Below are 26,123 nucleotides of genomic sequence, written 5' to 3'. Positions count from 1 at the left end.
GAATGCCAAGGGTGCCATGAATGTCTGAAGCCCATGTGTGCGCCTGAAGACCGTCGGCCACCGTTCTGCTTTTGCGGCGGCGCTTGGGGATGAGGGCGTATAGCTGGGGAGCGATCTCAGAGATGGATTGCCCGTTGATCCAGCGGTCTTCCCAGAACAATGCCCGCCGACCATCGCCAAGGACCATGGAGGTGGACGCGAAGAAGAATGCGCGTTCCTCACTGGAGAATTGTAGATCGAGGCCAGCCCAAGCTCTGTTTCCATCCATGCGCGCGAACCAGAGCCATCTGGTGCGCAAGGCAAGGCCCGTGCGCTCCAGGTCATGGATGCCGAGGCCGCCTAGGCGAGTAGGGCGGCAGACGCGGCGCCAGTTCACGTGGCAGTTGACGCCTTGAGCCTCGGTGCGGCCAGCCCAAAGGAATCCTTTCTGGATCTTCTCAAGGAGTTTGAGAACTCTCTTCGGCGGCGCGAGCACAAGGAGCTGATGCAGGGGAATTGCACAGAGCACGGATTTGACAAAGGCGAGGCGTCCAGCCTTGTTCATGAGGTGCGCCTTCCAAGTGGGCAGCTTCCCGGCAGTCTTGTCGACGACAGGTTGTAGTTGGGCAGCAGTCGGGCGTCGCAAGGTGAGGGGGATACCCAGATAGGTGATGGGGAACTGCGCGAGGGGGCATCCCAGTGTCGCGACGGCCGGAGTGACCTCCTTGTCCGCACAATGTATCATCGTGGCTGTGCTCTTCTGGAAGTTGACCCGCAGGCCTGATGCACGGCCGAAAAGCTGCAGGATCTCTCTGACCACCAACGTGTCGCTAGGCGAGGGGTGGCAGAAGAGAATGACGTCGTCGGCATAAAGCGAGGTGATGGGGATCGCACGACGGGGGTGCAGCTGTTGCAGAATGTTGAGCTCGGCGAAACAAACGCCCCAACGTATCGACAGCAAGCACAAAGAGCTGCGGTGACATTGGGTCGCCCTGGCGGAGTCCACATCGATGCTAGATCGCCGGTCCAGGCGCGCCATTCAGGAGGACTCGGGTGCTGGCCGACGAGAGCAGAATAGCGATCCAGCCGAGGAAGCGATCACCGAACCCATATCGACGCAGGGCCTCGAAGAGAAAGGGCCACGAGACGGAGTCGAAGGCGCGGGTGAGATCTAGCTTGAGGAGGATGCGCGGGGCTCCCAGCTGGTGGAGGAGGCGCGCCGACTGTCGCACGATCAAGAAGTCGTGGAGGCTGCGTCCGGGGATGAAGGCGTTCTGGATGGGACTGATCAAGTCATTCAGCTTGGGCGCGAGGCGGAGAGATAACAACTTCGCGAAGATCTTGGCGACGAGGTGGATGAGGCTGATGGGCCTGTAGTCAAACAGGCTGGCAGCGTCGGCGCGCTTTGGGGTCAGCGTGAGCAGCGCTTGGTTCAGACAACTGAATCCTCGTCCACGGAGCGAATGAAGTTGCTGGAAGGCGCAGACGAAGTCGTGCTTGACGACGGGCCAGCAGGATCGAAGGAACTCCGCGGTAAAACCGTCAGGGCCGGGCGCCTTGCGCGCCGGCAGGCGCTTAATGGTTTTCCAAATCTCGTCTTCAGAGAATGGGGCCTCCAGGTCGTCAAGGGCGGTCGGCTCGATGATGTGCTGCAGGTCAAGGGCGCAATCTCGAGGTCGATCGGTCCCGAGCAGGGAATCGTAGTGCGCGAAGGCCGCCGCGGCCATGCCAGTCTGATCGGTGAGCACGACGCCGTCAATCGACAAGGAGTGGATCCTGTTCTTCTGCTTGCGATAGGTGCACTGGCGATGGAAGGATGTGTTGGCGTCGCCATCTTTGAGAGAAGAGATGCGCGCGCGCTGCCGAGCCAGAGTTCGCTCGAGCGAAGCAAGGCCAAGGTATGACAGCTTGATCTGTCGGCGGAGCCAGTCCTCGTGGGGCGTGAGCTGGCGAAGCTCCTGGGCCGAGTCGAGACGCAGGAGCAACTCACGCGAGATCGCGAGCTGGTCACGGATGTTGCCCACGGCGCGAGCGCTCCAGCTCGTGAGCATGCGCGCGGTGGCCTGCATGCGCCGCATTATGCGGCGGAACGGGCTTAGATCGTCCATCGAAATCCAAGCAGCCGCAACCACGTCTTGGAAGCCTGCAATGCGCGTCCAATACTCCTCGAATTGGAAGCACCGGTGCACCGGGGGCGAGGGCGAGCAGTCCAGCATGAGCGGGCTGTGATCGGATACAACCGAGGCGAGGCAGCCAAGGTGGCACTCGCCGTGTTGCTCCTCCCAATCCGCGGTGCAGAGTACTCGGTCAAGGTGAACCAGCGTGGGCGGGGTCTGCTCATTTGACCATGTGTATCGCCGACCATTAAGGTAAACCTCCTTAAGCGTGAGGTCGTTGATAGCACGACAGAAGCGCCCCATCATGTGTCTGTTGATGTTCCCGTTGTTCTTGTCTTCGTCTCGGTAGATCAAGTTGAAGTCTCGCAAAGCATCCAAGGACCGTTGCAATTGGCGCGGGCGTCGCGAATTTCCTGAAGAAACGCGATCTTCTCATGGTCCTGCTGCGGCCCATATACAATGGTCAGCCACCAGGGGGCATCAACGCTCGATGGAGTCGAAACCTAGGTAGTGAGCGTGTTGGGGCTGAACATGTGATTGTCAACAGTCACCATCCCGCTCTTCCAGGCCAGCAGGATACCGCCGCCAGTGCCGATCGCCGGCAGGTAAACATAGTCATCGAAGTTCAAACCAAGTGGAGAGTTAGGTTTATTATCTCCAGTTTGATGCTATCTTCTCCACGACTTGGTTCTTATGGATCTCCTCCAGGTCCTAGGCATCTTGTCTCTAGCTCTGCTCTCTATCGGTAGCGTTTCGAGGACAGTGGACATGTGGAAGCAGACGATCGACGCGTCGGTAGAAACAATCAGCGAGCAAATGGCGGTGCGCCGAGCGTGGGTGTTCAGTCTGCGCACATTCCAGACAATAATCTTCAGGCCATAATCCATAAAAGCATGATCGACACAGGGGGCACAAGCGCACGGCTAGGCCTCGATCGGCCTGCCATCGATGACCGTAGTAACCGGTGCGACAGAGGGGTCGGTGGGGAGCTCGCGCCCAACTAGCGCCGCAATGGCCGCAAGGACAGTCTTGGGGATCGGCGCAACAAAGATGTCATCGTATGCTTTCATGGCTTCCGGGGTGATCGCCTGATCCACACCGACGATGCCAAGCATGCGCAGTATTTGCACCTGCGTGCGGCGTCCGGCAGTGGGCAGTGCCCCGGTCTTCGTCTTGGCTGCGGTGGCTGAGCGTCCACGCCGAGGTTGGGCAAAGCTCAGCGGCTGTCTTCTCGGTTTATGGCCCGGAGTGGGGAGGACCGAGCTGAGCTGCCTGGTGGTCGCGGCGAGGAAGTCGCCAAGGGTCCATGAGCTTGTCGAGGGAGCACGTGGGCGGTTGCGGCGGAGCGTGACAGGGGGGACGCGAAGCGTGTCGCACTTTTGATGGTGGGCGTTGGCGTCTGGATCACATCTTCATCCGATGGGCCGTCAGCGAAAGGGTTGGAGGGCGATGGCCTGGGAGAGCCCAGGTTTTGGGGCCTTTGGAGGATCTGCAGCTGGGCGTGGGCTGCTGCAGGGCTTGCGGGCTGGCAATCAGCCGCATCAGCAATGGGAGCAATCAGCAGGCCATGGGTTGGCGGCAGGGCGACACCAAGATAGGTCAGCATGTGGTGCGGCGGCGGCAGGCGCTAACGCGCACAAAGTGACACTTTGTCCCGACAAAGGATCATCATCCACTGTGGCGACGGGCGGCGCCATTGGTTGGGAGTCCGGGACCTCGCTGCAGGTGGGCTCAACATCAGTCGCTGCGCCCACCAGGTCGCTAGGCGACACATGTGACGGGGCCGCGTCTGGCCCGGCGTCAGAGGTGGGGGGGATTGGCGCCAGCAGTTGGGGGCCAGATGGGGCAGCGACATGCATGTCCTCTTGCTGAGGCGATCTTGTCGGGGGAGTTGGCACCAGTGGTTGGGGGCCAGCAGGGGCAGCGACATGCACGGTCTCCCGCAGAGGCGATCCTGTCGGCCTGGGATCTGCTGCCGCCGCAGCCTTGGCTAGCGCAGCCTCCTTTCTTTCACGCTTTTTCTTTCCTCCCCTCTTTCCTCTTTTAGCTTTGTGACGAGAGGGGTGGCCCTGGGTGCAGATGGTGGGCCAGGCGTCCATGCACCGGGCTGGCGACGGTATGGGCGGCGTGTCTGCGCGCACGGCGGTGCAGACTCCGGACCAGCGATCGGCGACGGCGAGGCCGTCAGCGCGGTGCTGGCCACGGAGGTGCGTCCAGCCGGCAGCGTCGACAGCCATGCCGTCGGCACGTCCCTCCGGAGCAGCGGTAGTGCGGCGGCGCTTGCGGCCGCGGCAGCGCGAACGGCCGCGTCCGGGGCCCTGACCGGCAGCGGCGTCGCCATCAGCCGCCACGCGCCCGTCACCCGCCCCATCTGGGCGAGCCGCATGACCGGTGGGGGCGCAAGCCCGGTCGACGTCGGATCGGGCGAGGGCGATGGTGATGGGGTACGTGAGGGTGGTGACCGTGGGGGCGGAGGAGGCGGTGCGTCCCGGAGTGACCTCGACGATCTCCAGCGTCGCAGCGCGGCGAATGTCGGCGGGGTCGTGCGCGCGCCCGGAGAGGCGGAACGTGGCCAGGTCGGCGCGGGAGCGTGTCTGCGGGTGGAGGCGCTCAATCCAGACACCGGTCCCGAGGATGTGCTCCGCTGTCGCTAAGTGCCAGGCATGGGCGGGGATGCCGCGGAGCTCGAGCTCGACGCGGTATTCGAACCCACCGGAGCCGGCGTGGGCAAGTTTGCACCATGGGCGAAGCGACAATGAGAAGCGTGGGCAGCAGATGTAGTGGTCGCCGTTCATGCGGTCCTTGGAGGTGCGGGAGCCGAAGATGATTAGGAAATCTTCAGGCTTGTGGAGGTGGGTGGTGAAGTCGCCTTCTTCAAACCGAATGTGGAGTAGAGGAGCTCAACGATGTTGTCGGCGGACACATGGGGACGAGTCCGGCTGAGCACCTCCTCCGCCTCCTCCATCTCAACGGTGCGCGACATGATGATGCGCGTTGGTTCAGCGGCGTTCACGTGCGCGACCGGAGCTGGGGCCGGTGGTTGGGGGCGACCTGCACAACCGGAGCAGGAGCCGGTGTCTGGGGCGCGGCAGTCCGCAGGGCGGCGGGAGGGTCGCGGCCAGCGTGGTGCACGGCAGCCCTTGGGGCGGCGGGTGGAACGCGCCCAACGTGGCGGTGGAAGTCGTCACAGCCATGGGAGTCGTGGCCGGAGATGAGGCACCACCTGCAGCGAATGTCGTTGGTGCAATCGCAGACGCGGTGGCGGGGGTCGAGGCAGCGGAAACAGAGCCCGGCTAGCTCTTCGGGGGATGGGTTGCGCTGGCGCCGCGGCGACGGGCTCCACGCAGGCTCGCGGCGAGGCCAACGTCGGTTCCTGCGGCGCAGCTGCTGGTAGCCGTCGGCGTCCACCGAGGCGCCACGCGAGATGCGGTGCACCTCCGAGCGGGGCGGAGGCGGGCAGCCTGGGGGCCGCCGGGGCGGGGCCGCTGGGCGGCGGCGCGGGAACGACGTCGCGGACGGGCAGAGCCGGCGGTGGGGTGCGAGCGATGTCGCGGTAGGAACGAGAGGGAGCCGCGCTGTCAAACCCGGAGTCAGACCAGCGGCTGTCGCCGGAGGAGACGCGCTCACCGGGGGAGCGGGTGGGTGAGGGGGGGGGCATGGCAGAGCGAGGGAGGAGGGCTACCGGCGTGGAGTCGACGGCGGCTGGGCTGGTGGAGAGGGGAGCTAGGGGAGCGGGAGGAGCGCTAGGAGCGGAGCCATCCGGTCTCTCGACGATCACCATTCAATATGTGAACAGAGTAATCTTGTGATATACTCCCTCCGTCCCAAAATAAGTGACTCAAGTTTGTACTAACTTTAGTACAAACTTGAGTCACTTATTTCGGGACGGAGGGAGTATATGGCTGTCCTGTCTGTCCAATACAATTGCAAGGACCAGGCCGGCGAAATTAGGGCCCCTGTGCCAAATTCTAAAATGAGGCCTATTTCCCTAGAATGATCAAACTATAATCAACTTATCTACAACTCCTTTATGATATTGAATTAAGTCTAATTTTAATTTTCTTCTCATGTCTCCTAACTAGATTCATATTCTCTAGAGGACACAACTTGGATATTAATATACAAGTATATAAATGATGAAAATTACAAATTTGAAGGTATACACATCAAACAGTTAGCAGGATATTATTTGTAGAACTAAGACTGCGGAACTCACAGATGTCAAATTTGGCCTTGTCGAAATGTCCTGGACGAGGCGTGAGGGACTGATGGAGAGGCGTGATGCCATCACAGCGAGATCGATCAGATGTGCACGTTGGACAAAGATGACACACCCTTGATTAGTACTATGAGGATTGTGAAATGAATGTGGCAACGAGCGAGCTAGCACCTGTCCTGTACATTGAAGTGCTCTGTATTAGTTGATTTAGAGATTGATTTGATTAAGTTGAATTGATTTGATTAAGTCGATTTAGCACTTTGCCAGAATACGGCCGTGTGCCTGCCCACTCACCTGCTATTGTTGCTGCTGTCCCTTGCTGTGTTGAGGGCCCTGCCTATGCTGGCGGCTGCTGGTCCTCTGCTGCGTCCTCGGCCCGCAGCTGCCGTCCGTCTGCTGCGCCGTTAGGGTTAGACTGTAGATTGGGATTACTGCTCCTGCGCTCATGCCTTCTTTTGTGTGTGCGAACGATTGGTATTTTCCAGGCCTTTTTTTTTGTGTGTGCGAACAATCGGTATTCTCCAGGCATGCAGCGCTATCCGGGCCTTTCGGCCTGCTGGCTGCATCTGTCATTAACTAACATGAAGGCCTAGTTACTGATGTGCACTTCTGCTCAAAGAAAAGTTACTGATGTGCACCTAAATTGGTGCCCCTGCCACCTGGAGGCCTTGTGCGGCCGCACAGGTCGCACACCCCTGCGCCTGGGCCTGACGATTGTTATATTTCTAACATGTTTTTTCTAGAGCACTTGGAAATATATTTGGTACTGAAGACGATGCAGCACAAGTACCAGCTTGGGCTGTTAATTCTAATCCTTCCAGAAGCGTGGAATTTCTCATGGTTATTTGTCATCCACTTGCAGGTGCCACAGTTTATTTTGGATGATATGATTGAGTCTGAGCTTGGTGGTAATTGCAACATTGTTTGCACACAACCTAGGAGGATAGCGGTATAATCACGGTTTAGAACTTATATTTCATCTTTCCTTTTCAATGCAACATCATTGTTCTATAATATTACCTCGGTCCCAAAATTCTTGTCTTATACTCCCTCCGTCCCAAAATAAGTGTCTCAACTTTATAAGTTGTACTAAAGTTGAGACACTTATTTTGAGACGGAGGGAGTATTTGTCTAGATACGGATCCAGACAAATTGAAGACAAGAATTTTGGGACAGCAGAAGAAAAAACAAATGGCTTGGAAAAACCTGTAAGCAAGATAGACAAGACGAACTTCAAATAAAAACCAAATGCCTATGAACTATTGAATCGACTCAGGGTATTATGGAAACTATTTTCCTCCTGTCATATGCTAAATTAAATCCAAACGTCTTGGTATTAATTTGAGCAACCCAAATAAAATACAATATAATATAAGATTATGTTGCAACATTCTTAGCTTTAGATTTGATTTTTTTTGAATTCCTCCCCCAAAAAATCAGGGTTCAACCATATAGTGACCGTACATCATAAAATGCTGCATTATTATGAGATCATTTGGGACGGTAACTGCCTATTTCTGTCTGTTATATTTAAAGCACTGATCTTACAGTCGCTGGAGATGATCATCCATATCTTTTTCTTTTTGACATCAATCCGTATCTTCTTTTTGATTGAACATACATACATTGTTAAATATAACTTGGATTAGTCTACTTATTTATAGGCCATTTCGGTAGCAGAAAGAGTGTCTGATGAAAGGTGTGAATCTTCACCTGGCTCTAAAGATTCCTTGGTTGGATATCAAGTTCGTCTCGACAGTGCTCGGTGCTTGTTCTTTCTTTCTCATATGCATATGATATTCATTCGGAGTTATTACAAGTCTCAGCGATGCGTTGTAGATATGTTTGTAATAATTTTGATTCTTGCTACTGCTTTAGGAATGAGAGAACAAAGCTTCTGTTCTGTACAACTGGTATCCTTCTGAGAAAGTTATCTGTAAGTACTGCCCTCATATCTATCATTGTTGTGTCTTCATGAAGTGTTTTGATTGTGTGCCAAAGTTTCAGGCTTTCGGCTACTAAAAAATAATACTGTTTTTTCTTAATATTTGTTCTTCTGCCTTTGTCATTTCTTAATAGCTGCTAAGGATCCTTTCTTACAAACTTCACATATTTCAGGGAAACAAAGACTTAAGTGATGTTACTCATGTTGTAGTAGATGAAGTACATGAACGCACTATTTTGGTATGTACTTGCTTGTGTATGTTCTTGCTTTATGTGCTACAAAATGTCTTGTTTCTTCGTATGATAGATGAATCACATGATTAATCCTAATTTGCCCCTGTCAGAGCGACTTCTTACTGATTGTTCTTAAGAGTCTTGTTGAAAAACGCTCTAATCAACCAGGAAGAAAGCTGAAAGTGATTCTCATGTAATGTCCATTCCCTTGTATATTTTTCTTATTTCTTTTCACATTTGCAGTTTTTTGTTGCACCGATTATTATGAGATCTGTGTATTTATATCTTTGTGCTTTATCTTCAGGTCTGCAACTGTTGATTCAAGCCTATTCGCACGATATTTTGGAGATTGCCCTGTGATTAGTGTTGAAGGAAGAACACACCCAGTTTCAACTCACTTCCTTGAAGATGTTTATGAGAAAATGGAGTACTGTCTTGCTTTGGATTCTCCTGCATCAGGAGCATACTTCGCACAGCATGGAGAAAAGGTTTCCCTTTGCTTAATTTTTATTCTCAGTGTAATACAAATCTGTCAACCGTTGGAGCCCCTTTCTAGGACCTTACTGTTGGAGCCTTTGACTACTGCTGCTCTGTCTCAATTACTATATCTTGTAAATATCCCCTGTTTTCAAACTGTATACTATATCTTGTAAATATCCCCTGTTTTCAAATTATATACTGATCTAGTTTTCCATTATATGATATTATTAGCACAGAACACATCTTAGGTTTTTGTGAGCGCTAGATATCTTTTTCTTGATCTTCTGTGTTTGATCACAGTTGTTTTCAAGAATCAAGGATGGCATGCAACTTATTTTCCATGTATTGCCAGCCCAATATGATGCAAGGATATGATGAGGCTCGTACCTGCACAAGCTAGAATTCCCTGTTAGAAACTTGGAAATTTGAATTGTTTTAGGGAAAGAGTGTTATACATATGCTTAATCTTATGGTATACAGTGATAGGCATTTGTGCAAGTATCTGCGCCTTCAAATCCTCGAAGCTAGCCGGCGGGCAAGTTTATATGCATGATACTTGTCCTTCACTGTTTCTCATCAATTGTGTGCTATATCAATGCCTAAATCCTTCTCAATTTCTTTTCCAGTGGAAGCATGCTAGTAGCTCAGTGAATAACCGGAGAGGAATGAAGAACCTTGTCATGTCCTCATGGGGGGACGAGTCAATGCTTTCTGAAAATTATGTTAATCCTCACTATAGCTCTGATTGCTATCAGTCATACAGTGAAAGGACCAACCTGAATCTAGTGAGTTTGTTCTCTGAACCATATGTCTTGCACCTTTTTTTTTTACGTTTCAGTTCTCACTGAAAATCTTCAATTGTCAACTCAGAAACGCTTAAACGAAGATGTCATTGATTTTGATCTGCTGGAAGACTTAATATGCTATATTGACGAGAACTGCCCCTCAGGCGCTGTCCTAGTATTTCTTCCTGTAAGTTTATTGCATTATGTCAGCTTAATGTTTGTTTTTTCAAATACATATATTTCTTATTTCTTATCATGTGGAGCATCCATTTGTCATTGATTGTACTACAGGGAGTTGCAGAGATCGAAATGCTGATTGATAGATTATCTGCTTCAGTTAGATTCAAAGGGGCATCATCTGATTGGATCCTTCCTTTGCATTCAATGCTTTCACCCACTGATCAAAGGAAGGTGTTCCAGTATCCACCAGAAAACATTCGCAAGGTGTACTCTTGTCTCCCTAAATCTAGCAAGTACTTAGTTACTTATTAGTACTTACGACAAGGTATTGCAGGTTATTCTTGCCACGGACATAGCGGAGACTAGCATTACAATTGATGATGTTGTATATGTAGTTGATACTGGAAAACACAAAGAGAATCGTTATAACCCACAGAAGGTATCTCTCTTGTTTGTGCCTGTCATTTGTGCTTTTTCAACAAATAAAACTTTTCCAACAAGGATCAATACACTATGCAAACCACAAGCACAAGTTCACCAAGTATAACTGCTGGGTGAAATACTATTGCACTCTCTTTATTAGCCTATGGGTTTCGTCACAACATTCTAGTTGTTAAGCTTCATGGACTAGCCAACGCAACCAAAAGTCTGAACTGATGGAAAGGGCTAGGCAATCTACATACACTTCAACACCCCCTCTCACGTGTGACGCGGGAAGTCAACACATGAATAGACTCAGAGGTATGGCTCAGGAGGCCTATACGTGGACACAGAGGGGGGCAGCAGCAATTTGTGGATAAATTGCGAAAGCCAGGACTTGAACTCAAGACCTTAGGCTCTGATACCATTTTAAGCTTCATGCAGTAGCCAACATAACCAAAAGTCCGAACTGATGGAAAGGGCTAGGCAATCCACATATACACTTCAATACTAGTTACTCTGATGGTTTTTGGGCATGCAGACATTGATCGTTAAGTTATTTATCTGAAGTAGTGGCCACGGATTTCTGAGTGAAATACCTTTGAAGTAGTGCACTCATGAAATCATACTTGATGGTGTAGTGGTCATATGTGCATCATGTGTAGGTTTCTACAAGGCCACATTGTGTAAAGCCTGTGATTTAGACTTGTAGCCTATGATGCCTAGTTACCCACAGTAGCAAGCGCACGTGGATGTGTTCTAGAAAACATGCACGTGCGGAACACATCAATGACTTAGCAGCTTCGTTCTTTTTGTGCTTGCCCTCGCGACCATGATAATAACCTTTTAATGCATTCGTTGACATGATAAAATCTTAATAAAATGGTATCCTATAAGGATGCCATATGTAATATGTTTATGACGATGATTAAGTTGAGACATAATATCTCAAGTAAATGACACTTCTAACTATTCTGTCGTATATTTTTGCAGAAAATGTCAAGCATAGTAGAAGATTGGATTTCTCGTGCAAATGCAAAACAGAGACGGGGACGAGCTGGTCGTGTGAGGCCTGGGTTGTGTTTCTGCCTTTATACTCACCATCGTTTTGAAAAACTGATGCGGCCATTTCAGGTTATTGCATGTCATACTCACTTTATTTTTGTATAAGATCTTGCGTCCAAGATACATCAGTCAGATTCTCTAGAGTATAAGGACCTTTCTGCTATTCCTTGTTTGTTGATCATGCTTCATAAAAACCTACCAGTTTTCCCGCACTTGCTATCTCAGCCCTGACATGCCATCTGCATTTAATTAAGAAAGCTAGAAATCTGAATTCTGCACAAGAGATTTTGCATCCAATATTTCAACATATGCAGATATGTATTGTCTCGACGCAAGTGGGCTACACTTACATTAGTACTATTCATATGCTAAAGATAATCTCACTCATCCTAGATGGAACATTTAACCATTTTGCACTGATATTTCTGTCTACTTTGTTTATAAGGTGCCTGAGATGCTGCGGATGCCATTGACTGAGCTGTGTTTGCAAATAAAATCACTTCATCTGGGTGACATAAAATCATTCCTACTAAAGGTACAACCCCCCTCCCCCCAAATACCATTTTTTTGTGTTGGGTTGGTAGGGAGGCGGGTCAGTCACATCCATGCTACCTTTCAAGTTTTCTGTCACAACATGAGCTTCGTTATAGTTATATATGTTTTGATTGCTGTTTTGTGTCAGCTGTGTGACATTGTGTTGCAGAGTGCTCACATTACGTTGTCTATCATAATTTTGCAGGCTGTAGAGCCCCCAAAAGAAGAAGCTATCTCCTCTGCAATTGACTTGTTATTTAAGGTTCCATTCTGCTTTCTATCATGTAAACCTGCAGTGTGCTGATCATAGGTAGATCAATATTCATATTTCTTTTCTAGCTCGTCATCAAACTTTATCCTGTCTGTTTGTTGTCTTGACTTTTGAGTAGGTTGGAGCCTTTGAAGGACATGAAGAGTTATCACCTCTTGGCTATCATTTAGCAAAACTACCTGTTGATGTTTTGATTGGCAAGGTGCGGCTGACATATATTTCACTGGTTCATTTATCATATGTAGCACTCCCCCATCCATCGAAAATAGACGACTTCCTAGAAAGTGTACAGTCAAACTTTAACTATTGGTATATAATAAGATAACTGAGGTTAGTCAAATCAAAATTATATCATTAGATTTGTCATTATTTTTTTATAAGCTTGCAATTCCTATAATTTTGTACTAATGTATTCACATACAAAATAGCGGCTAAGGTTGCATCATAGAGACCCTGCACATATCTAAAATGTCATGTATTTTGGATGGAGGGGCTAGTTATTTGATGCATACAGTTTCATCAAAGTAACTTGGTAGATTGCTGGGATACCTTTCCTAATTAGCATATCATCTATGATGGTTGCCATAAGAGAATCTCACCATGTCAGTTGTAACGCTCATTAATTTCGTTAGTACTGGATGAGAGGAAGGACTAGGATGGATCTTATTTGTAATCTTAAGGTTACCATGCAAATTTGGAAACCGATTTTTTTTTCGAGAAAACGCAAAGGACCTTTGCATTTCATTTCATGGAAAAGGTAGAACAATCCTCCTAGGAGGTGAGCAGTACAAAGAAAAGCACAAAATCAGTGGACATCCCAGGTTGTGGCAGAACAACCCGAAGTCCCTGGGCTCCTGCTCTAGCCCAACACCGGGCCTCGTCCTTGATCCTATCCACTAGGGATTCGATGGATGGCGTGGCGTTGTCGAAGACACACACGTTCCTGTGCTTCCATAGCATCCAGGGCACAAGCAGCGCGATGGATTTGAGGGCCTTCCGATGCGCCGGCGGCGCGAGCTCTTTCGCGCTCAGCCACCACTCCGTGACCGTGTGCTCCTGATCGGGGATTTGGACCGGAATATGCAACCAATCAAGGACAAGGTGCCAGGTCTGACGTGCAAAGGGGCATGTCAGCAGCAGGTGCTGGATAGTTTCCAAGGCCTGGTCGCAGAGGAGGCATCGAGGGTGATGCTGCAAGCCACGTCGCGCAAGCCTTTCAGCGGTCCAGCAGCGATCCTGGGCGGCGAGCCAATGGAAATTTTTTACCCGTGGAGGCGCCCAGCTCTTCCATACCAGCTTCCAAGAATGGCTCCGTGTGGATCCCTGAAAACTGGCCGCATAACACGAGCGCGCCGAGTAGATGCCATTGGTGGTCCACCTCCAGAGCAGGCGATCCGGCTCGTTCGTCAGGATGGTGTGGCACACAGCCTACCATAGCAGCAGGTATTGTCCGATTTCGTGCAGACCCAGGACCCCTTGTATATCATGTGCCCAAGAGTTACCTGCCAGCCCTTCTGCCACCGTCCTGGCCTTGCGTCGACGTTTGGGAATGCATTGGTAGAGTAGGGGAGCTATCTCACCTACAGACTGCCCGCCAATCCAGCGATCTTCCCAAAAAAGTGCCGTCGAGCCATTTCCAATGATCATGGTAGTGGAGGCGAAGAAGAGCGCGCGCTCCTCGTGTGAGAACTGCAGATCGAGACCTTGCCAAGCACGGTCCGGATCGACGCGGGCGAACCACAGCCATCGCAACCGTGGCGCGAGACCAGCGCGCTCCAGGTCTCGGACTCCCAGCCCACCATACGTGACAGGTCGGCACACACGGCTCCAGTTGACATGGCAATGGCCACCGTTGGCCACGGCCCGCCCAGCCCACAAGAAGCCTCGCTGGATCTTCGCCAATTGTTTGAGCGTCTTCTTTGGGGGAGCGAACGCGAGCAGCTGGTGCACTGGTATTGCGTTGAGGACTGATTTGACAAGGGCAAGACGCCCGGCTTTGTTCATGAGCCACGCCTTCCAGGTAGGAAGCCGGGCAGCCACCGTATCGACGAGGGGTTGCAACTGGGCGGCGGAAGGCCGTCGCGTCGACAACGGGATGCCCAGGTAAGTGATGGGAAGCTGCACCACCAGGCAACCCAATTGGGCGATCACCTCGTGTTCCTGCATGTCACCGTGCAGGACGGTGGCGGAGCTCTTCGCATAGTTAACCAGCAGCCCGCTCGCTTTGCCGAACAGGGTCAAGATACCCTTGATGGCAGCAACGTCCTCCGGCGTGGCATGACAGAATAGCATCACATCGTCAGCATAGAGGGAGATCGCCGGGATCGGGCGTCGGGGAAGCAACTGCTGCAGTATGCCGGCATCGAGCGCGCGGCGCATCAGCCGCCCAAGCGTGTCCACAGCGAGAACAAACAGCTGGGGGGACATGGAGTCGCCCTGTCGCAGGCCCGAGCGGTGCCAGATCGGGGGGCCTGGCTTGCCGTTCATCATGACACGGGTGCTGGACGTCGATAACAGGATCGCAAGCCATTCCCGAAATCTGTCCCCGAACCCATATTGGCGCAAAACCTCAAAGAGGAATGGCCAAGATATGGAGTCAAAGGCGCGCGTGAGGTCGAGCTTGAGCATGATCCGCGGAGCCCCGAGTTGGTGCAGCATTTTGAGAGATTGTCTCACGAGGATGAAGTTATCATGGAGGCTCCGGCCGGTGATGAACGCGTTCTGGTTGCGACTGACCAAGCTATCCAATCTGGGGGCAAGCCGCAGAGACAGGACCTTGGTGAATATCTTGGCCACGATATGAATCAAGCAGATCGGGCGATAGTCACGAAGCTGTTGGGCGTCGGCGCGCTTGGGCAGTAGGGTCATGAGGGCTTGGTTGAGCTTGCCAAAGCCATGGCCCCGCATCTCGAACAGCTGTTGGAAGACATCCATAAGGTCCTGTCGAACGATGGTCCAGCAAGCTCGCAGAAACTCCGCGGTGAAGCCGTCAGGCCCCGGTGCCTTGCGAGCGGGGAGGCGCTTGATCGCGTCCCATACCTCCTCCACGCTGAAGGGAGAGTCCAGGCTCGCCAGGTCGCAAGGCTCAATGAGCCCCTCCAAGTTGAGCGTAAGGTCGCGGTCGACGGCCGTGCCCAGGATCTCGTCAAAGTGCTCAAAAGCAGCCTGCGCTATCGCGTCCTGGTCGGTGACCGTGTGCCCATCCACGGCCAGGCTAAAGATCCGGTTCTTCTGACGACGAAAGGAGCATTGCCGGTGGAAGAATCCCGTGCTAGCGTCGCCTTCCTTGAGCGTGGCTATGCGGGCGCGCTGCCTGGCGATGGTGCGTTCCAACGAAGCAAGGCCAAGGTACGAGACCTTGAGGCGCTTTCGCAGCCAATCCTCCTCCTAAGTGAGAGCTCGATCCTCCTGGGCCTTGTCAAAGCGCGATATGAGCTCCCGAGAGATGGCCAACTTGTCGCGGATACTGCCTGTCGTCTTGGCACTCCAGCTGGTAAGCCTGCGCGCGGTGAAGCCGTCAGGCCCCGGTGTCAAAGCGCGATATGAGCTCCCGAGAGATGGCCAACTTGTTCGTCTGTTGTTCTTGACACCCTCGGTTCAGAGTTCGATGACTACACATACCTCCCAGCTCTTGGCACGCGGGGCGGCATCTTACTGGCTTGGAAGAGCAGGGCCGTGACTATCACGGACCCGTTGTTCACCACGAATGCCCTCTCGGCCAGAGTGGCCACGGCCTCGGGCACCCCTTGGTGGCTCTCTGTCGTGTATGGACCTCAAGACGACGCGGACAAAATTGCGTTCTTGCTTGAGCTGCGGGAGATTCGTGTGGCCTGTCCCGGGCCATGGATGCTTTGCGGAGACTTCAACCTCATCCTGCGCGACAAGGACAAGAACAACGGCAACTTAAATCGTCGTATGATGGGCAGATTCCGCCGCCTCGTCAATGACCTTGCGCTTAAGGAGGTCTACCTCAACGGGCGTCGCTTCACGTGGTCGAACGAGCAGTCCCCTCCCACTCTTGTGCACCTGGACCGTGTGCTCTGCACCTCGGACTGGGAGGATGCACACGGCGAATGTCACCTTCGCTGCCTTGTGTCGGTCATCTCGGACCACTCCCCCCTGCTGCTGGACTGCTCCCCCATGCCCACGGCGCATAGACGATTTCATTTTGAGGACTTCTGGTTGAGGCTTGATGGGTTCCACGACACGGTGGCTGCGGCTTGGGGCTCGGTCCATGACCCGGACCCCTTCCATCGATTGATGTTGCGCTTCCAGGCCACGGAAACCGATTTCCCCTTAGTCAGTTAGTCTTTAGTCATCGCTACACTGCCCTATTCACAAAATCTGGAGGCATATTCTATTTTCAATGCATGATGGAATTAAAAATTTCAGTGATAGACCCTATTGTGTTCCTCATGTATCTTTGAATTGTTGCATATTGCACCCCTTCTATCCATTTCTGTACCAGTTGACTAACGTAGAAGAATTTACATTGATTTGTATGTGTAGTGCTCCTTTTCATACCTTGTGATTAATTGAGTTTTGCCACATATCGGTTTTGTATCTGTCCAAGGGTTCACTAAAATTAATCTATCTGTCCAACATAATTTTTGTAGTTTATACCAACTCCTTTTCTTCCTGTTCTGATGTGCCTATGAGAACTGCAGATGATGCTCTATGGGGCTATCTTTGGCTGCTTATCACCAATTCTTTCTGTTGCTGCTTTTCTGAGTTATAAATCCCCTTTCATCTCTCCAAAAGATGAGGTATTATTTGTATAGAATGATAAATGTTTCATGTATTTTATTCTGAAAAAACTATTTTATGTATTTTAATCATGTCCTGACATTCCTGTTTTTTTGTAACACAGAAGCAAAATGTAGAGAAAGCAAAGGCTGCATTGTTGAATGAAAATCTTGATGGGTCTACTTCTATAATAGATAACAAACAATCAGATCATTTGTTAATGGTTATTGCATACAACAAGTGGTCCCGCATACTGCAAGAGGTAACTGCTTTCTTTTGTTATGGAATTCAGTTTTTGTCATTTGATAGAGTTGTATGTATGCATAATAGTTAGCACCATGCTTTATCTTAGAATTTACAATTGGCATGGTTTGTGCTGTACATACCAGACACTAAAAGATGATTCTGAATTGCAGCATGGAGCTAGATCTGCTCATCAGTTTTGCCGTTCATTCTACTTGAACAGTACAGTGATGTACATGATCAGGTTGGATTCCTAACAGTTATTTAATCTTCAGGTTCTAGATTGAGATTCTGGTTAGTAATACTGTGATAGAAGGAACTAGTTACTTATCACCTTTTTTGAGATAAAAAAAAGCCCAGATAAATCAATTTTCTCGTTTTGTCGCTACCACATCAGCAACCACCCAACCATCTCAATATCACATGGTAACCGTAGTGATACCAGCTAGGGTTTAAGTGAACCTAGCAAAGCTCAAGTATTGGTTGGTAACTTGCAGCTCTCCTCTATACCCGCGTTGGTGCAAGAACATATCTTCTGTAGTTCACTACTAATTGTATAAGCGATTGTTAACCTGTTTTTTGTTCACGCCTACTTCCAAATTTGTTATACTTTAATGTAGAGTCAACTGAGCAGTTACTGCTAACAAACATAAGTTTTTCAATTTTATTTTGTAGTAAAATTGTAAAGTACTCCTTCCGTAAACTAATATAAGAGCGTTTAGAACACTACTTTAGTAATCTAAATGCTCTTATATTAGTTTACAGAGGGAGTAACTGTCAACTACAACCATCTAATTTGATTTTTATCCCCAGGGACATGCGTCTACAGTATGGCTCATTGTTAGCAGACATTGGACTTGTGGATCTTCCTAAAGATAATCTGGTATGTCTTAAAGAATTGCATTAGTTCGTAAGTAACTGAAAATTAACCTGATAATTATTTACTCTAAATTTGGATAATGTGTCATATAACTTTGTCCTGTTAGTTGATTGAAAAATTAACCTGATAATTTACTCTAAATTTGTATAATGTGTCTTATAACTTTGTCCTGTTAGTTGATTACAAACTGTGTACTGAAATCACGAAGCTCATGTGTGGATCACTTGGGTGATCCTGGCAGTTTGTGTCACATGATGGTCCAAGTTAACTCTGCCTCCAGTGCACTTCTACCTTAAATAGGCATAAACACCTATATCATTATATTTGAGTTGAATATAGGATTCACAATTAATCTATTCCAGTTTTTTTCCATCTCTGGGAGTTTCTCACCCTCAAAAGAAAGGAGATGCCTTTAGTTTCACTTTCACAAGTTGCTTATATGAATACTTCTTAAATCAAAATAGCTGAACTTCTACTTTTCCAGATTACAGGTTTAGGAGTACTAACCTGCTAATTTAATTTATGAAGTTTAGTGACTTTAGTGGCAATTGAGATATTTTACATTTAGTTTTCTTAATTTGTTGTATGACAACAAAGTTGTAAAAGTAATGTTTAAAATTCCTGTCTCGAGACCTTGAAAATTTAGTAACATCAGATAGAGAAGAGAGGAAGTAGCTTCCTTTCTTTTGGGGTACTGCAGATGGTACAATGCACTTTACTTTTACTCATTGTTGCCCGAATTCTCCTTTTCTAATTTGAGTGGAGACAGACATAAAAATCAATCTTCTAATGCCAATATATTTTACCGTTTTCCAGAATCAAATGAATGGGAATAGAAAAAGCAATCTTGAGAGTTGGTTTGCCAATATATCTCTTCCGTTCAACTTATATGCTGGCTACACCTCAGTTATCAAGGTAATGATGTGATTTTTGTACACCTTTTTGTCAGTTTGTTGATGTGCACCACAGTCTAAAATAAATATGCCCATGTTTAAGAAATGATCTCGTACTGTTACTTGTTCAGAAGTATAATATCTTACCATTTATTTTTCAAATTTTCAATATTATGCTAACATTTTTATAAAATGCTTACTGGCATTTGTAGTCGGTCATAAGTGCAGGTCTATACCCTAATGTTGCAGCAACTCTGGAGGGTGTTGATCCAGGAGCTTTGGGTGGCAGAAAGCCATCTGATGTTCTGCTTGGTAAGGATCGTCCTCGATGGTATGATGGAAGGCGAGAAGTTCATATACACCCATCGTCTGTGAATCACAGCTTGAAGTCTGTGCAATACCCATTTCTGGTGTTCCTTGAAAAGGTTTGTTTTAGACTTGCATGACTGGAAGAGTATCTCTCAATCCTTGCCATCTTGTTTTCTTCTTGAGGTGGATGTTGTCTATTTAGTTAGTTTTTGTATAATATGATTTTGGTGTCAGATAGTATATGTACCACTACCTTGGCTTCTAGACACTAGCAGATTCAGAGAAATTTGCACGTACTAATTAATTTCTTAGATTCCTATTTCTGTTTGAAGTAGTGCTCGATTTTAGTGACCCATATGCCATATAATAAGGACCCGAATATCCAGCGAACGTCAGATTTTTAGGAATGGCAAATCGAACGTTTTTGCATGGCAAATTATGTTTGCCGAGGGCGGCAAGTTTAGTTGATGAGCATGGCAAATCCGCCTCAGTTCATTTTTTTGCCAGGAAATTGCCGTGCTTGCCAAATAAATTTGCCATCCTCGCGCCCATATAAATTGCCATGAATAACGTTCGATTTTCCATGCCTGAAAATCTGATGTCGGATTTTTAGCATTTCCGTACAATAATGTATCTGTGATTATGGTATCAGCCCCAGCACACCAATTCAGCAAATGCGAGCTCTAAATATCTGTTCCCCATTTTCAGGTTGAGACTAGTAAGGTGTTTCTACGTGATACCAGTGTCATTTCCCCCTACTCACTCCTTCTGTTTGGTGGTTCAATGGTAATCCAACACCAGGTAAGCCCCCGCCCCCGCCCCAGCGCTCACGCACAACAGAAGCACACGAAAATTTTAAATGGTTGAGTATCTGGCAAATACGTTGAACCCCACCTTTTCGGAAAACTGTAGTATATGAGTGTAGGTTTGCCCATGTGTTTGTTAATTCCCTTGTATTTTTCGTACTATGTTACTGGAGTACGACTCACAATTGTTGGGTTGCACTTAAGCTAACATGATACTACTAAATTTGTGATTCTTCAACTAAGATTTCGTCCTCTGCCTTTCATGGTATGCTGTCATGAACCTATTGATGCTCAGAAACAAAAACTTGTATTGGCTTTGTTTCCAGGCTGGAGTCGTTATTATAGACGGATGGCTAAGGTTAACTGCTGCTGCACAGACTGCTGTTTTATTCAAGCAACTTCGCATTACACTTGATGCTGTTCTGAAAGAATTGACAAGAAAGCCGGAGGTATGTTGTCTCCTTTTTGTTTGATATATAAAGGTGAAACCACCGATAACGTGAATATGTCATGCAGTTGTAGCGTCTCCTGCACATTTGCGCATACATTTGCTTTATACCAGTATCACTTTACCATTTATAAAAGATGTATAACCTACTTTGAACAGAAGGCTGCTTCACCATATGCAAAAATCTATAACTTGCTGTGAACAAAAGACTGCTTGAAGATGGTATTCATACCATCTTTGCATTTGCTTCGTATCATTTAATCGTTTAAAAATGTATAACCTACTTTGTACAAAAGATTGCTTCATTATATGCAAAATGTATAACTTGCTATAAACAAAAGGCTGCTTGAAGATAGTATTCATACCATCTTCGCATACATTTGCTTTGTATCACTTCACTATTCGTAAAAATTTGGAACCTACTTTCAACAAAAGGCTGCTTCAGTATATGCAAAAATGTATAACGTGCTATGCACAGAAGGCTGCTTGAAGATGGTATTCATACTATATGCTGTATCTTGCAATTTTCTAATTAGTTGGTCTGAATGTATGATTTCAGATGGCAACTTTTGTTGACAACGAAGTGGTCAGATCCATCATTCATTTGCTGTTGGAAGAAGAAAAGGCCCAACAAGCATGAATTGTGGTAATCTCTTCATATTGATTTTTTCTTGTACATGATCTTACTTGGAGAATGAGCAAACAGCGTGGCAAGTATGATCTTGCAGATTTAAATGTTAAATGTGGAGCACTAGAGCTTCTTCAATGGAAGAAATCATTGTCCTCGACTTTTCAAATTTTACATAGAAAACATGTTAAAACAAGCCTTGGGATGTCATCTATTAAGTTTCGAGGTTAAGTGTTTTGATTTCTGAACTAACTTCTGTTACTTCCAATAGGTCAATGGATTACTGTACAGATAATGGTGGAACTGTGGCGGAATTAACTTGAGAACTTGTCCTCAGATCAGGTGCCCGGATCTACATTGCAAATGACCTGGTACATTCTAGCATGTTTGTCTTGGTAACTGAGTAGTCTTTGTCCTGATACCTGTGTGCTCAAATCATGCTAGTGAATTTCTTATACTAGTAAAAAAGTTGGATCTAGTGATTTTGGGCATTTTAGTTTGTTAACTTCATTTGTGTCTAACAGACGCCTCGTAACTAGTCAATGAGTGCCAATTTTCGTATACCTTTATGTGGCCCTCCATGTCACCAACTCACCATGTGATCTTATGATTTCATCTCACGAACACACGAAATTATGGGTGTCCCACCTTGTCCATTCTAGTTGTCATATTGGCTAGCAGAAGTGACGTGCACGTCTTTGTAGCGTCACTAGTGCGTGGAAACTCTTCGGTAATGCTGAAAGGAGCATGGAATTTGAAATTATCATGCCTATCATGTTTAGCTAGCATTTACTTTTTGACGCAGTGTGATAATGCATATAATTATATTCTGCAGCCGCTGGCCTTTTTGGAGCACATGAGCTTTCTGTACCGGGCCTTCATGCTACATGATGAATGCTATCAAGTAGCGAAGGTTGATTCTCAGGGCTCGCCTGCGGTCTTTTACTGTGTTGGTGACTGACGATGGAGAAGAAGTTTCAGAGTGACCAGATTTCATTGGCTTGACTTCTTTACAGAACAAAAGTGTATGATTTACTCATATCACAATGCCTATATGCTACAGTGAAAGATAATTGCATTGAAATGAAATACTCTCTTGCAACTTCCAACTTGTTTAATTAAATATTGTAGTGTTCATATACACAAAAAGTAGGATGGAATGATAGGAGGCCATATTGTTTCTAGAAAGCAGGGCAGCCCGACAGGAGGCAGCTTCAGGGGTTGTATGGTAGGGCCATGGTTTCGTCAGCAGGGACGGTCGTTGATGCCCTCCCTTTTCTCCGGCCCATTTTCCTGGCCAAATCTCGTGTCTGGTCGCTTTACTCCTCCTTCGGTAAGGGTCCACTCCTGACTGCTCTTCCTCGCATCTTCTTCACACTCCTATAGCCCCTTTTTCACCTTTGCCCCCAACCAGGCAACCACCCGGCCTCCCCCCTTTCCACAATTTTTACATTTTCTTGAGGGAATGAGATTCTGCGACTTTTACTGATTCCATGTCCAAAGAAGTCCAGTCCACACAACGTATGCCCCAAACCGTCCTCGTCTTGACGTATACGATGATGCTCGATCGAGTCCATGTTAGCCCCACATGCACCTTCCAAGAGAATCACGAGTTTGAACACGCTTAAATAAACTATAGACCTCAACTTAGGCATCAATCTTTGTTCCACCTAACCCTATTAAATTGGCGTCGATCAAGGCTTGTCATAGCCAAGCCATATAGTACTATAGTACATCTGTATGTGTGCCCCACCTCCGTTTGGTTAGCCATACATACATACTACAGTGTAAAAGCGGATCTTGCGGTGTGGACTAGAGGGCGAGATACCATTGAAACCGCCATTGTATATTCATCACAAGCTACTAGTCCACTCTGCTCTCCTCTGTCAGACACACACATTGTTAACTAACACCAGGTTTGAACAATGCTTAATTCAGCGAGAGATGTTCTTAGCGGTGGAGCTTGGTAGCACTAGCAGCCGGTAGATGATAGGTTGGCACTTGGCAGATAGATCCTTGCGCATAAAACAAGGGGGCTGAGAGGCGAGCACTCCACCGGCATATCCTATCCTTGGGATCCAAGGGCAGCGCGCCCGGGAACCAGCCAAAACGGGAGGAGCATATTGGCGGCCATTTCATTTCTTGCAAACTAAGCTACACGCGGAGCGGAACATCTAGATTCCCTTTGGTCGCTTATATATACCCCTCCCCGTCGCCGTGGCCCATTCCCCCCTCCCTCTCCCGGCCGCTACGTCGTACGTCTCGCGCCTCGCCCATCTCCATTAATCTTCGCGCGCTAGCTTCTGAGGTTCTTAGACAGACGATCGATCGAGAGGCTGGAGAGATCAATTGGGCGTTTGGGTGTACATGAACCTGACGTTGAGTCTAGGCGTCAATGGTGGCGGCGCCGCGGCCAAGAAGCGCAAGGTGATGGACGGCGTCGGCGACGTGGCTGCCGCTGGCGGCGGTGATCGCGCCACTGTCATGAGGCTCCTCCAGGCCAGAGATCGCATGGTGAAGGTTGAGCTTGATCACGAGGACGGGGATGTGAGTGGCTCCGGACCGTCGCCGCTGATGCGCTTGCTCCTCTCGTCGGCGGTCGCCGGGGAGGTCGGCGACACGCACGCAGCGGCCGTGGCCCTGCAGGAGGTCTACCGGCACGCGTCCTTCCGCGGGGGCGACCCTGCCCAGCGTGTCGCGGCCTACTTCGCGGACGCGCTGGCGTCGAGGCTCCTGCTGCCGCCGCCGGCGAAGGCGAAGACAACGACGACGACTCGCGAAGAGCAGTTCCTGGCGTTCACCATGTTCTACCAGGCGTCCCCGTTCTACCAGTTCGCGCACTTCACGGCGAACCAGGCCATCGTGGAGGCGTTCGAGGCCGGCGGCCGGCGCCGCCTCCACGTCGTGGACTTCGACGTCTCGTTCGGCTTCCAGTGGCCGTCCCTGATCCAGTCCCTTTCCGACGCCGCCACCACCAGCTCCTCTCAATCCTCCCAGGACGACAGCGGCGACTGCTGCGACGAGCCGGTGTCCCTGCGCATCACCGGGTTCGGCGCGAGCGCCGACGAGCTGCGGGACACGGAGGCCCGGCTCGCCCGCTTCGCGGATGGCTGCCCCAACCTACGGTTCGAGTTCGAGGGCGTCGTCAACAACGGGCCGGAGGATGGCCGCCATGAACGCATCAAGACCGACCCCGCCGCGACGGTGGTCGTCAACCTCGTGTTCCCGGCCGCACAGAACGCGAGGGCGAGCTCATGGGATCCGCGCAGCGCATTGGCTCACATCCGGTCCCTGAACCCGTCCTTGGTCTTCCTGATCGACAAGGTCGACGAAGGCAGCGGCGGCGGCAAAGGCGCCGGAAGATGCGGAAGCGCGAGCCTGCTCCCGCGGTTCGCGGCCAACCTCCGGTACTACGCGGCCGTGTTCGAGTCGCTGCACGAGTGCCTCCCGGCCGACAGCGCCGAGAGGATCGCCATCGAGAGGGACCACCTCGGCGTGGAGATCAGCGACGCAATGGCCTCTCTGGACCGTCGGCGCCATGCCGGCGACCGCGCGGCGGACCAGATGAGTCGCGGTTGGAAGGAGAGGCTGGAGAGCGCGGGGTTCGAAGACGCGAGGCTGAGCTCGAGGACGGTGAGCCAGGCGAAGCTGCTGCTCAAGATGAAGAGCGGCGGGTGCGGCGGCGGCGGGTTCCGCGTCACGGAGGCCGGCGACGGCAAGGCCATGGCGCTGGGGTGGCGAGACAGGGCCCTCATCACGGCCACCGCGTGGCGGCCGTGCCGGCGATCGGTCGGCAAGAACGAGCCCTGAAACGCGCGCCCATTCATTCATTCGGTACATAGATATCGTGATAGACCGTGTGCTCATCCGATTCTTCTTGGTTTCTTCATTTGTTCCTTATTGGGAGAGAGAGAGCTTGATTCTTAGTTTCTTTTCTCTTGATTTCTTGAGTGATATACACATGTATACTATATATATACAAGTTAAACGAGGTTATATACAGTTGATATCATATTCATACGTACGTTCATATACACATGAATCATTTTATCCTCACGTATGAATAATAATTAACTGCATCACGAGCTTTGCGCACTAATTAACCATGGTTGGTAGTGATGAGATTTAATATTGTGTGTTGACTAATCATCCATAAACAAAATCGTGCAAGCATTTCCGATGGACGTCGAGTCTAGTCCCGACTGTTCAACTGACATTTTGCTTCGACCCCAACACGTTGGAAAGCATATCCCTTCCTTCCTAGTGGTATAAAACAACGAACGGATCTGCACTGGAAAGGTCGGATATGTGTGCACAGGACAATCAGAAGACATGCGGGAGTGGTTCACCAAACTGTTAAGCGGTCAGTCGACACCTAATAAAGATGTGCAGCTGGGCAGATAGCATTGTTGAAATATAATGCATGCTGCCATTTGTGTCTTCCGGTACTCAAGCACAAGGCTCATTAACTAGTCAGATATAATCGTCATCTACAGTGAGAATGGATCGACAGAGATCATCGCCGAGATAAGATGGAGAGGCCAGATGGCCACGGCATGCCGGTGGTTTGACTTTCCAATCATCTTTCACGCATGCTAGTGGCCATTTGGTCCTGTGGTCGTGAGACGTAGTACTCCTCAGAGCATCTAAAGCCGGATATGTCCCTTAGAGCATCTAAGGTCGGATATGTCAAATGTGGCCCTTCAAATGCCCGTGGACGCGTTAGGCACTGACTGGGGAGGCCTTAAATTTCACTTGTTACATCTGGACATCTCATACTATATTCTTAAATTTATACAAAGACATGCAAACAAAATAACCTACGTACTACGTCGATCATCTAGCTACTCATCGTTGGAGATGTCTACGATCTTCGTGCCCGGCTCCGGCAGGATTGGTGGCAGCTGCAGCTCTGGCTACTCCGGCGCCTTCGGCCTCCTCC

At 49.3% G+C, this 26,123-nt stretch overlaps 2 protein-coding genes across 5 annotated transcripts in view; both read left to right on the top strand.

The window, feature by feature from the left end:
* Window positions 1-22,287, top strand: part of LOC125538288 (DExH-box ATP-dependent RNA helicase DExH7, chloroplastic-like) — a 29,662-nt gene extending 7,375 nt beyond the window's left edge. For 2 of the 4 annotated variants that reach the window (XM_048701558.1, XM_048701556.1), the window contains exons 11-35: window positions 7,178-7,264; window positions 7,980-8,080; window positions 8,194-8,251; window positions 8,434-8,499; window positions 8,604-8,686; window positions 8,798-8,981; window positions 9,600-9,758; window positions 9,844-9,945; window positions 10,050-10,202; window positions 10,273-10,377; window positions 11,352-11,492; window positions 11,869-11,958; window positions 12,163-12,219; window positions 12,347-12,430; window positions 16,896-16,994; window positions 17,099-17,236; window positions 17,391-17,461; window positions 18,031-18,100; window positions 18,914-19,012; window positions 19,203-19,415; window positions 20,008-20,100; window positions 20,432-20,554; window positions 21,113-21,199; window positions 21,453-21,552; window positions 22,017-22,287. In XM_048701558.1, the coding sequence (XP_048557515.1) occupies window positions 7,178-7,264; window positions 7,980-8,080; window positions 8,194-8,251; window positions 8,434-8,499; window positions 8,604-8,686; window positions 8,798-8,981; window positions 9,600-9,758; window positions 9,844-9,945; window positions 10,050-10,202; window positions 10,273-10,377; window positions 11,352-11,492; window positions 11,869-11,958; window positions 12,163-12,219; window positions 12,347-12,430; window positions 16,896-16,994; window positions 17,099-17,236; window positions 17,391-17,461; window positions 18,031-18,100; window positions 18,914-19,012; window positions 19,203-19,415; window positions 20,008-20,100; window positions 20,432-20,554; window positions 21,113-21,193 (2,457 nt within the window). In that variant the 3' untranslated portion in view covers window positions 21,194-21,199; window positions 21,453-21,552; window positions 22,017-22,287. Of the gene's footprint in view, window positions 1-7,177; window positions 7,265-7,979; window positions 8,081-8,193; window positions 8,252-8,433; window positions 8,500-8,603; window positions 8,687-8,797; window positions 8,982-9,599; window positions 9,759-9,843; window positions 9,946-10,049; window positions 10,203-10,272; window positions 10,378-11,351; window positions 11,493-11,868; window positions 11,959-12,162; window positions 12,220-12,346; window positions 12,431-16,895; window positions 16,995-17,098; window positions 17,237-17,390; window positions 17,462-18,030; window positions 18,101-18,913; window positions 19,013-19,202; window positions 19,416-20,007; window positions 20,101-20,431; window positions 20,555-21,112; window positions 21,200-21,452; window positions 21,553-22,016 lie in introns of those variants that run through there. The other 2 variants (XM_048701557.1, XM_048701559.1) reach the window with 2 other exon arrangements.
* Window positions 22,288-23,236: 949 nt separating this feature from the next.
* Window positions 23,237-25,211, top strand: LOC125538289 (scarecrow-like protein 23). Its single transcript, XM_048701560.1, has one exon. The coding sequence runs from the start codon at window positions 23,549-23,551 to the stop codon at window positions 24,989-24,991; it is 1,443 nt and encodes a 480-aa protein (XP_048557517.1). The 5' UTR covers window positions 23,237-23,548; the 3' UTR covers window positions 24,992-25,211.
* Window positions 25,212-26,123: the final 912 nt, after the last annotated feature.

This window comes from Triticum urartu, chromosome 2 (genome assembly GCF_003073215.2).
Source record: "Triticum urartu cultivar G1812 chromosome 2, Tu2.1, whole genome shotgun sequence".
Lineage (NCBI taxonomy): Eukaryota > Viridiplantae > Streptophyta > Magnoliopsida > Poales > Poaceae > Triticum > Triticum urartu.
The sequence above is the reverse complement of the archived record's forward strand: the minus strand, read 5'-3'. Positions and strand labels throughout refer to the sequence as shown.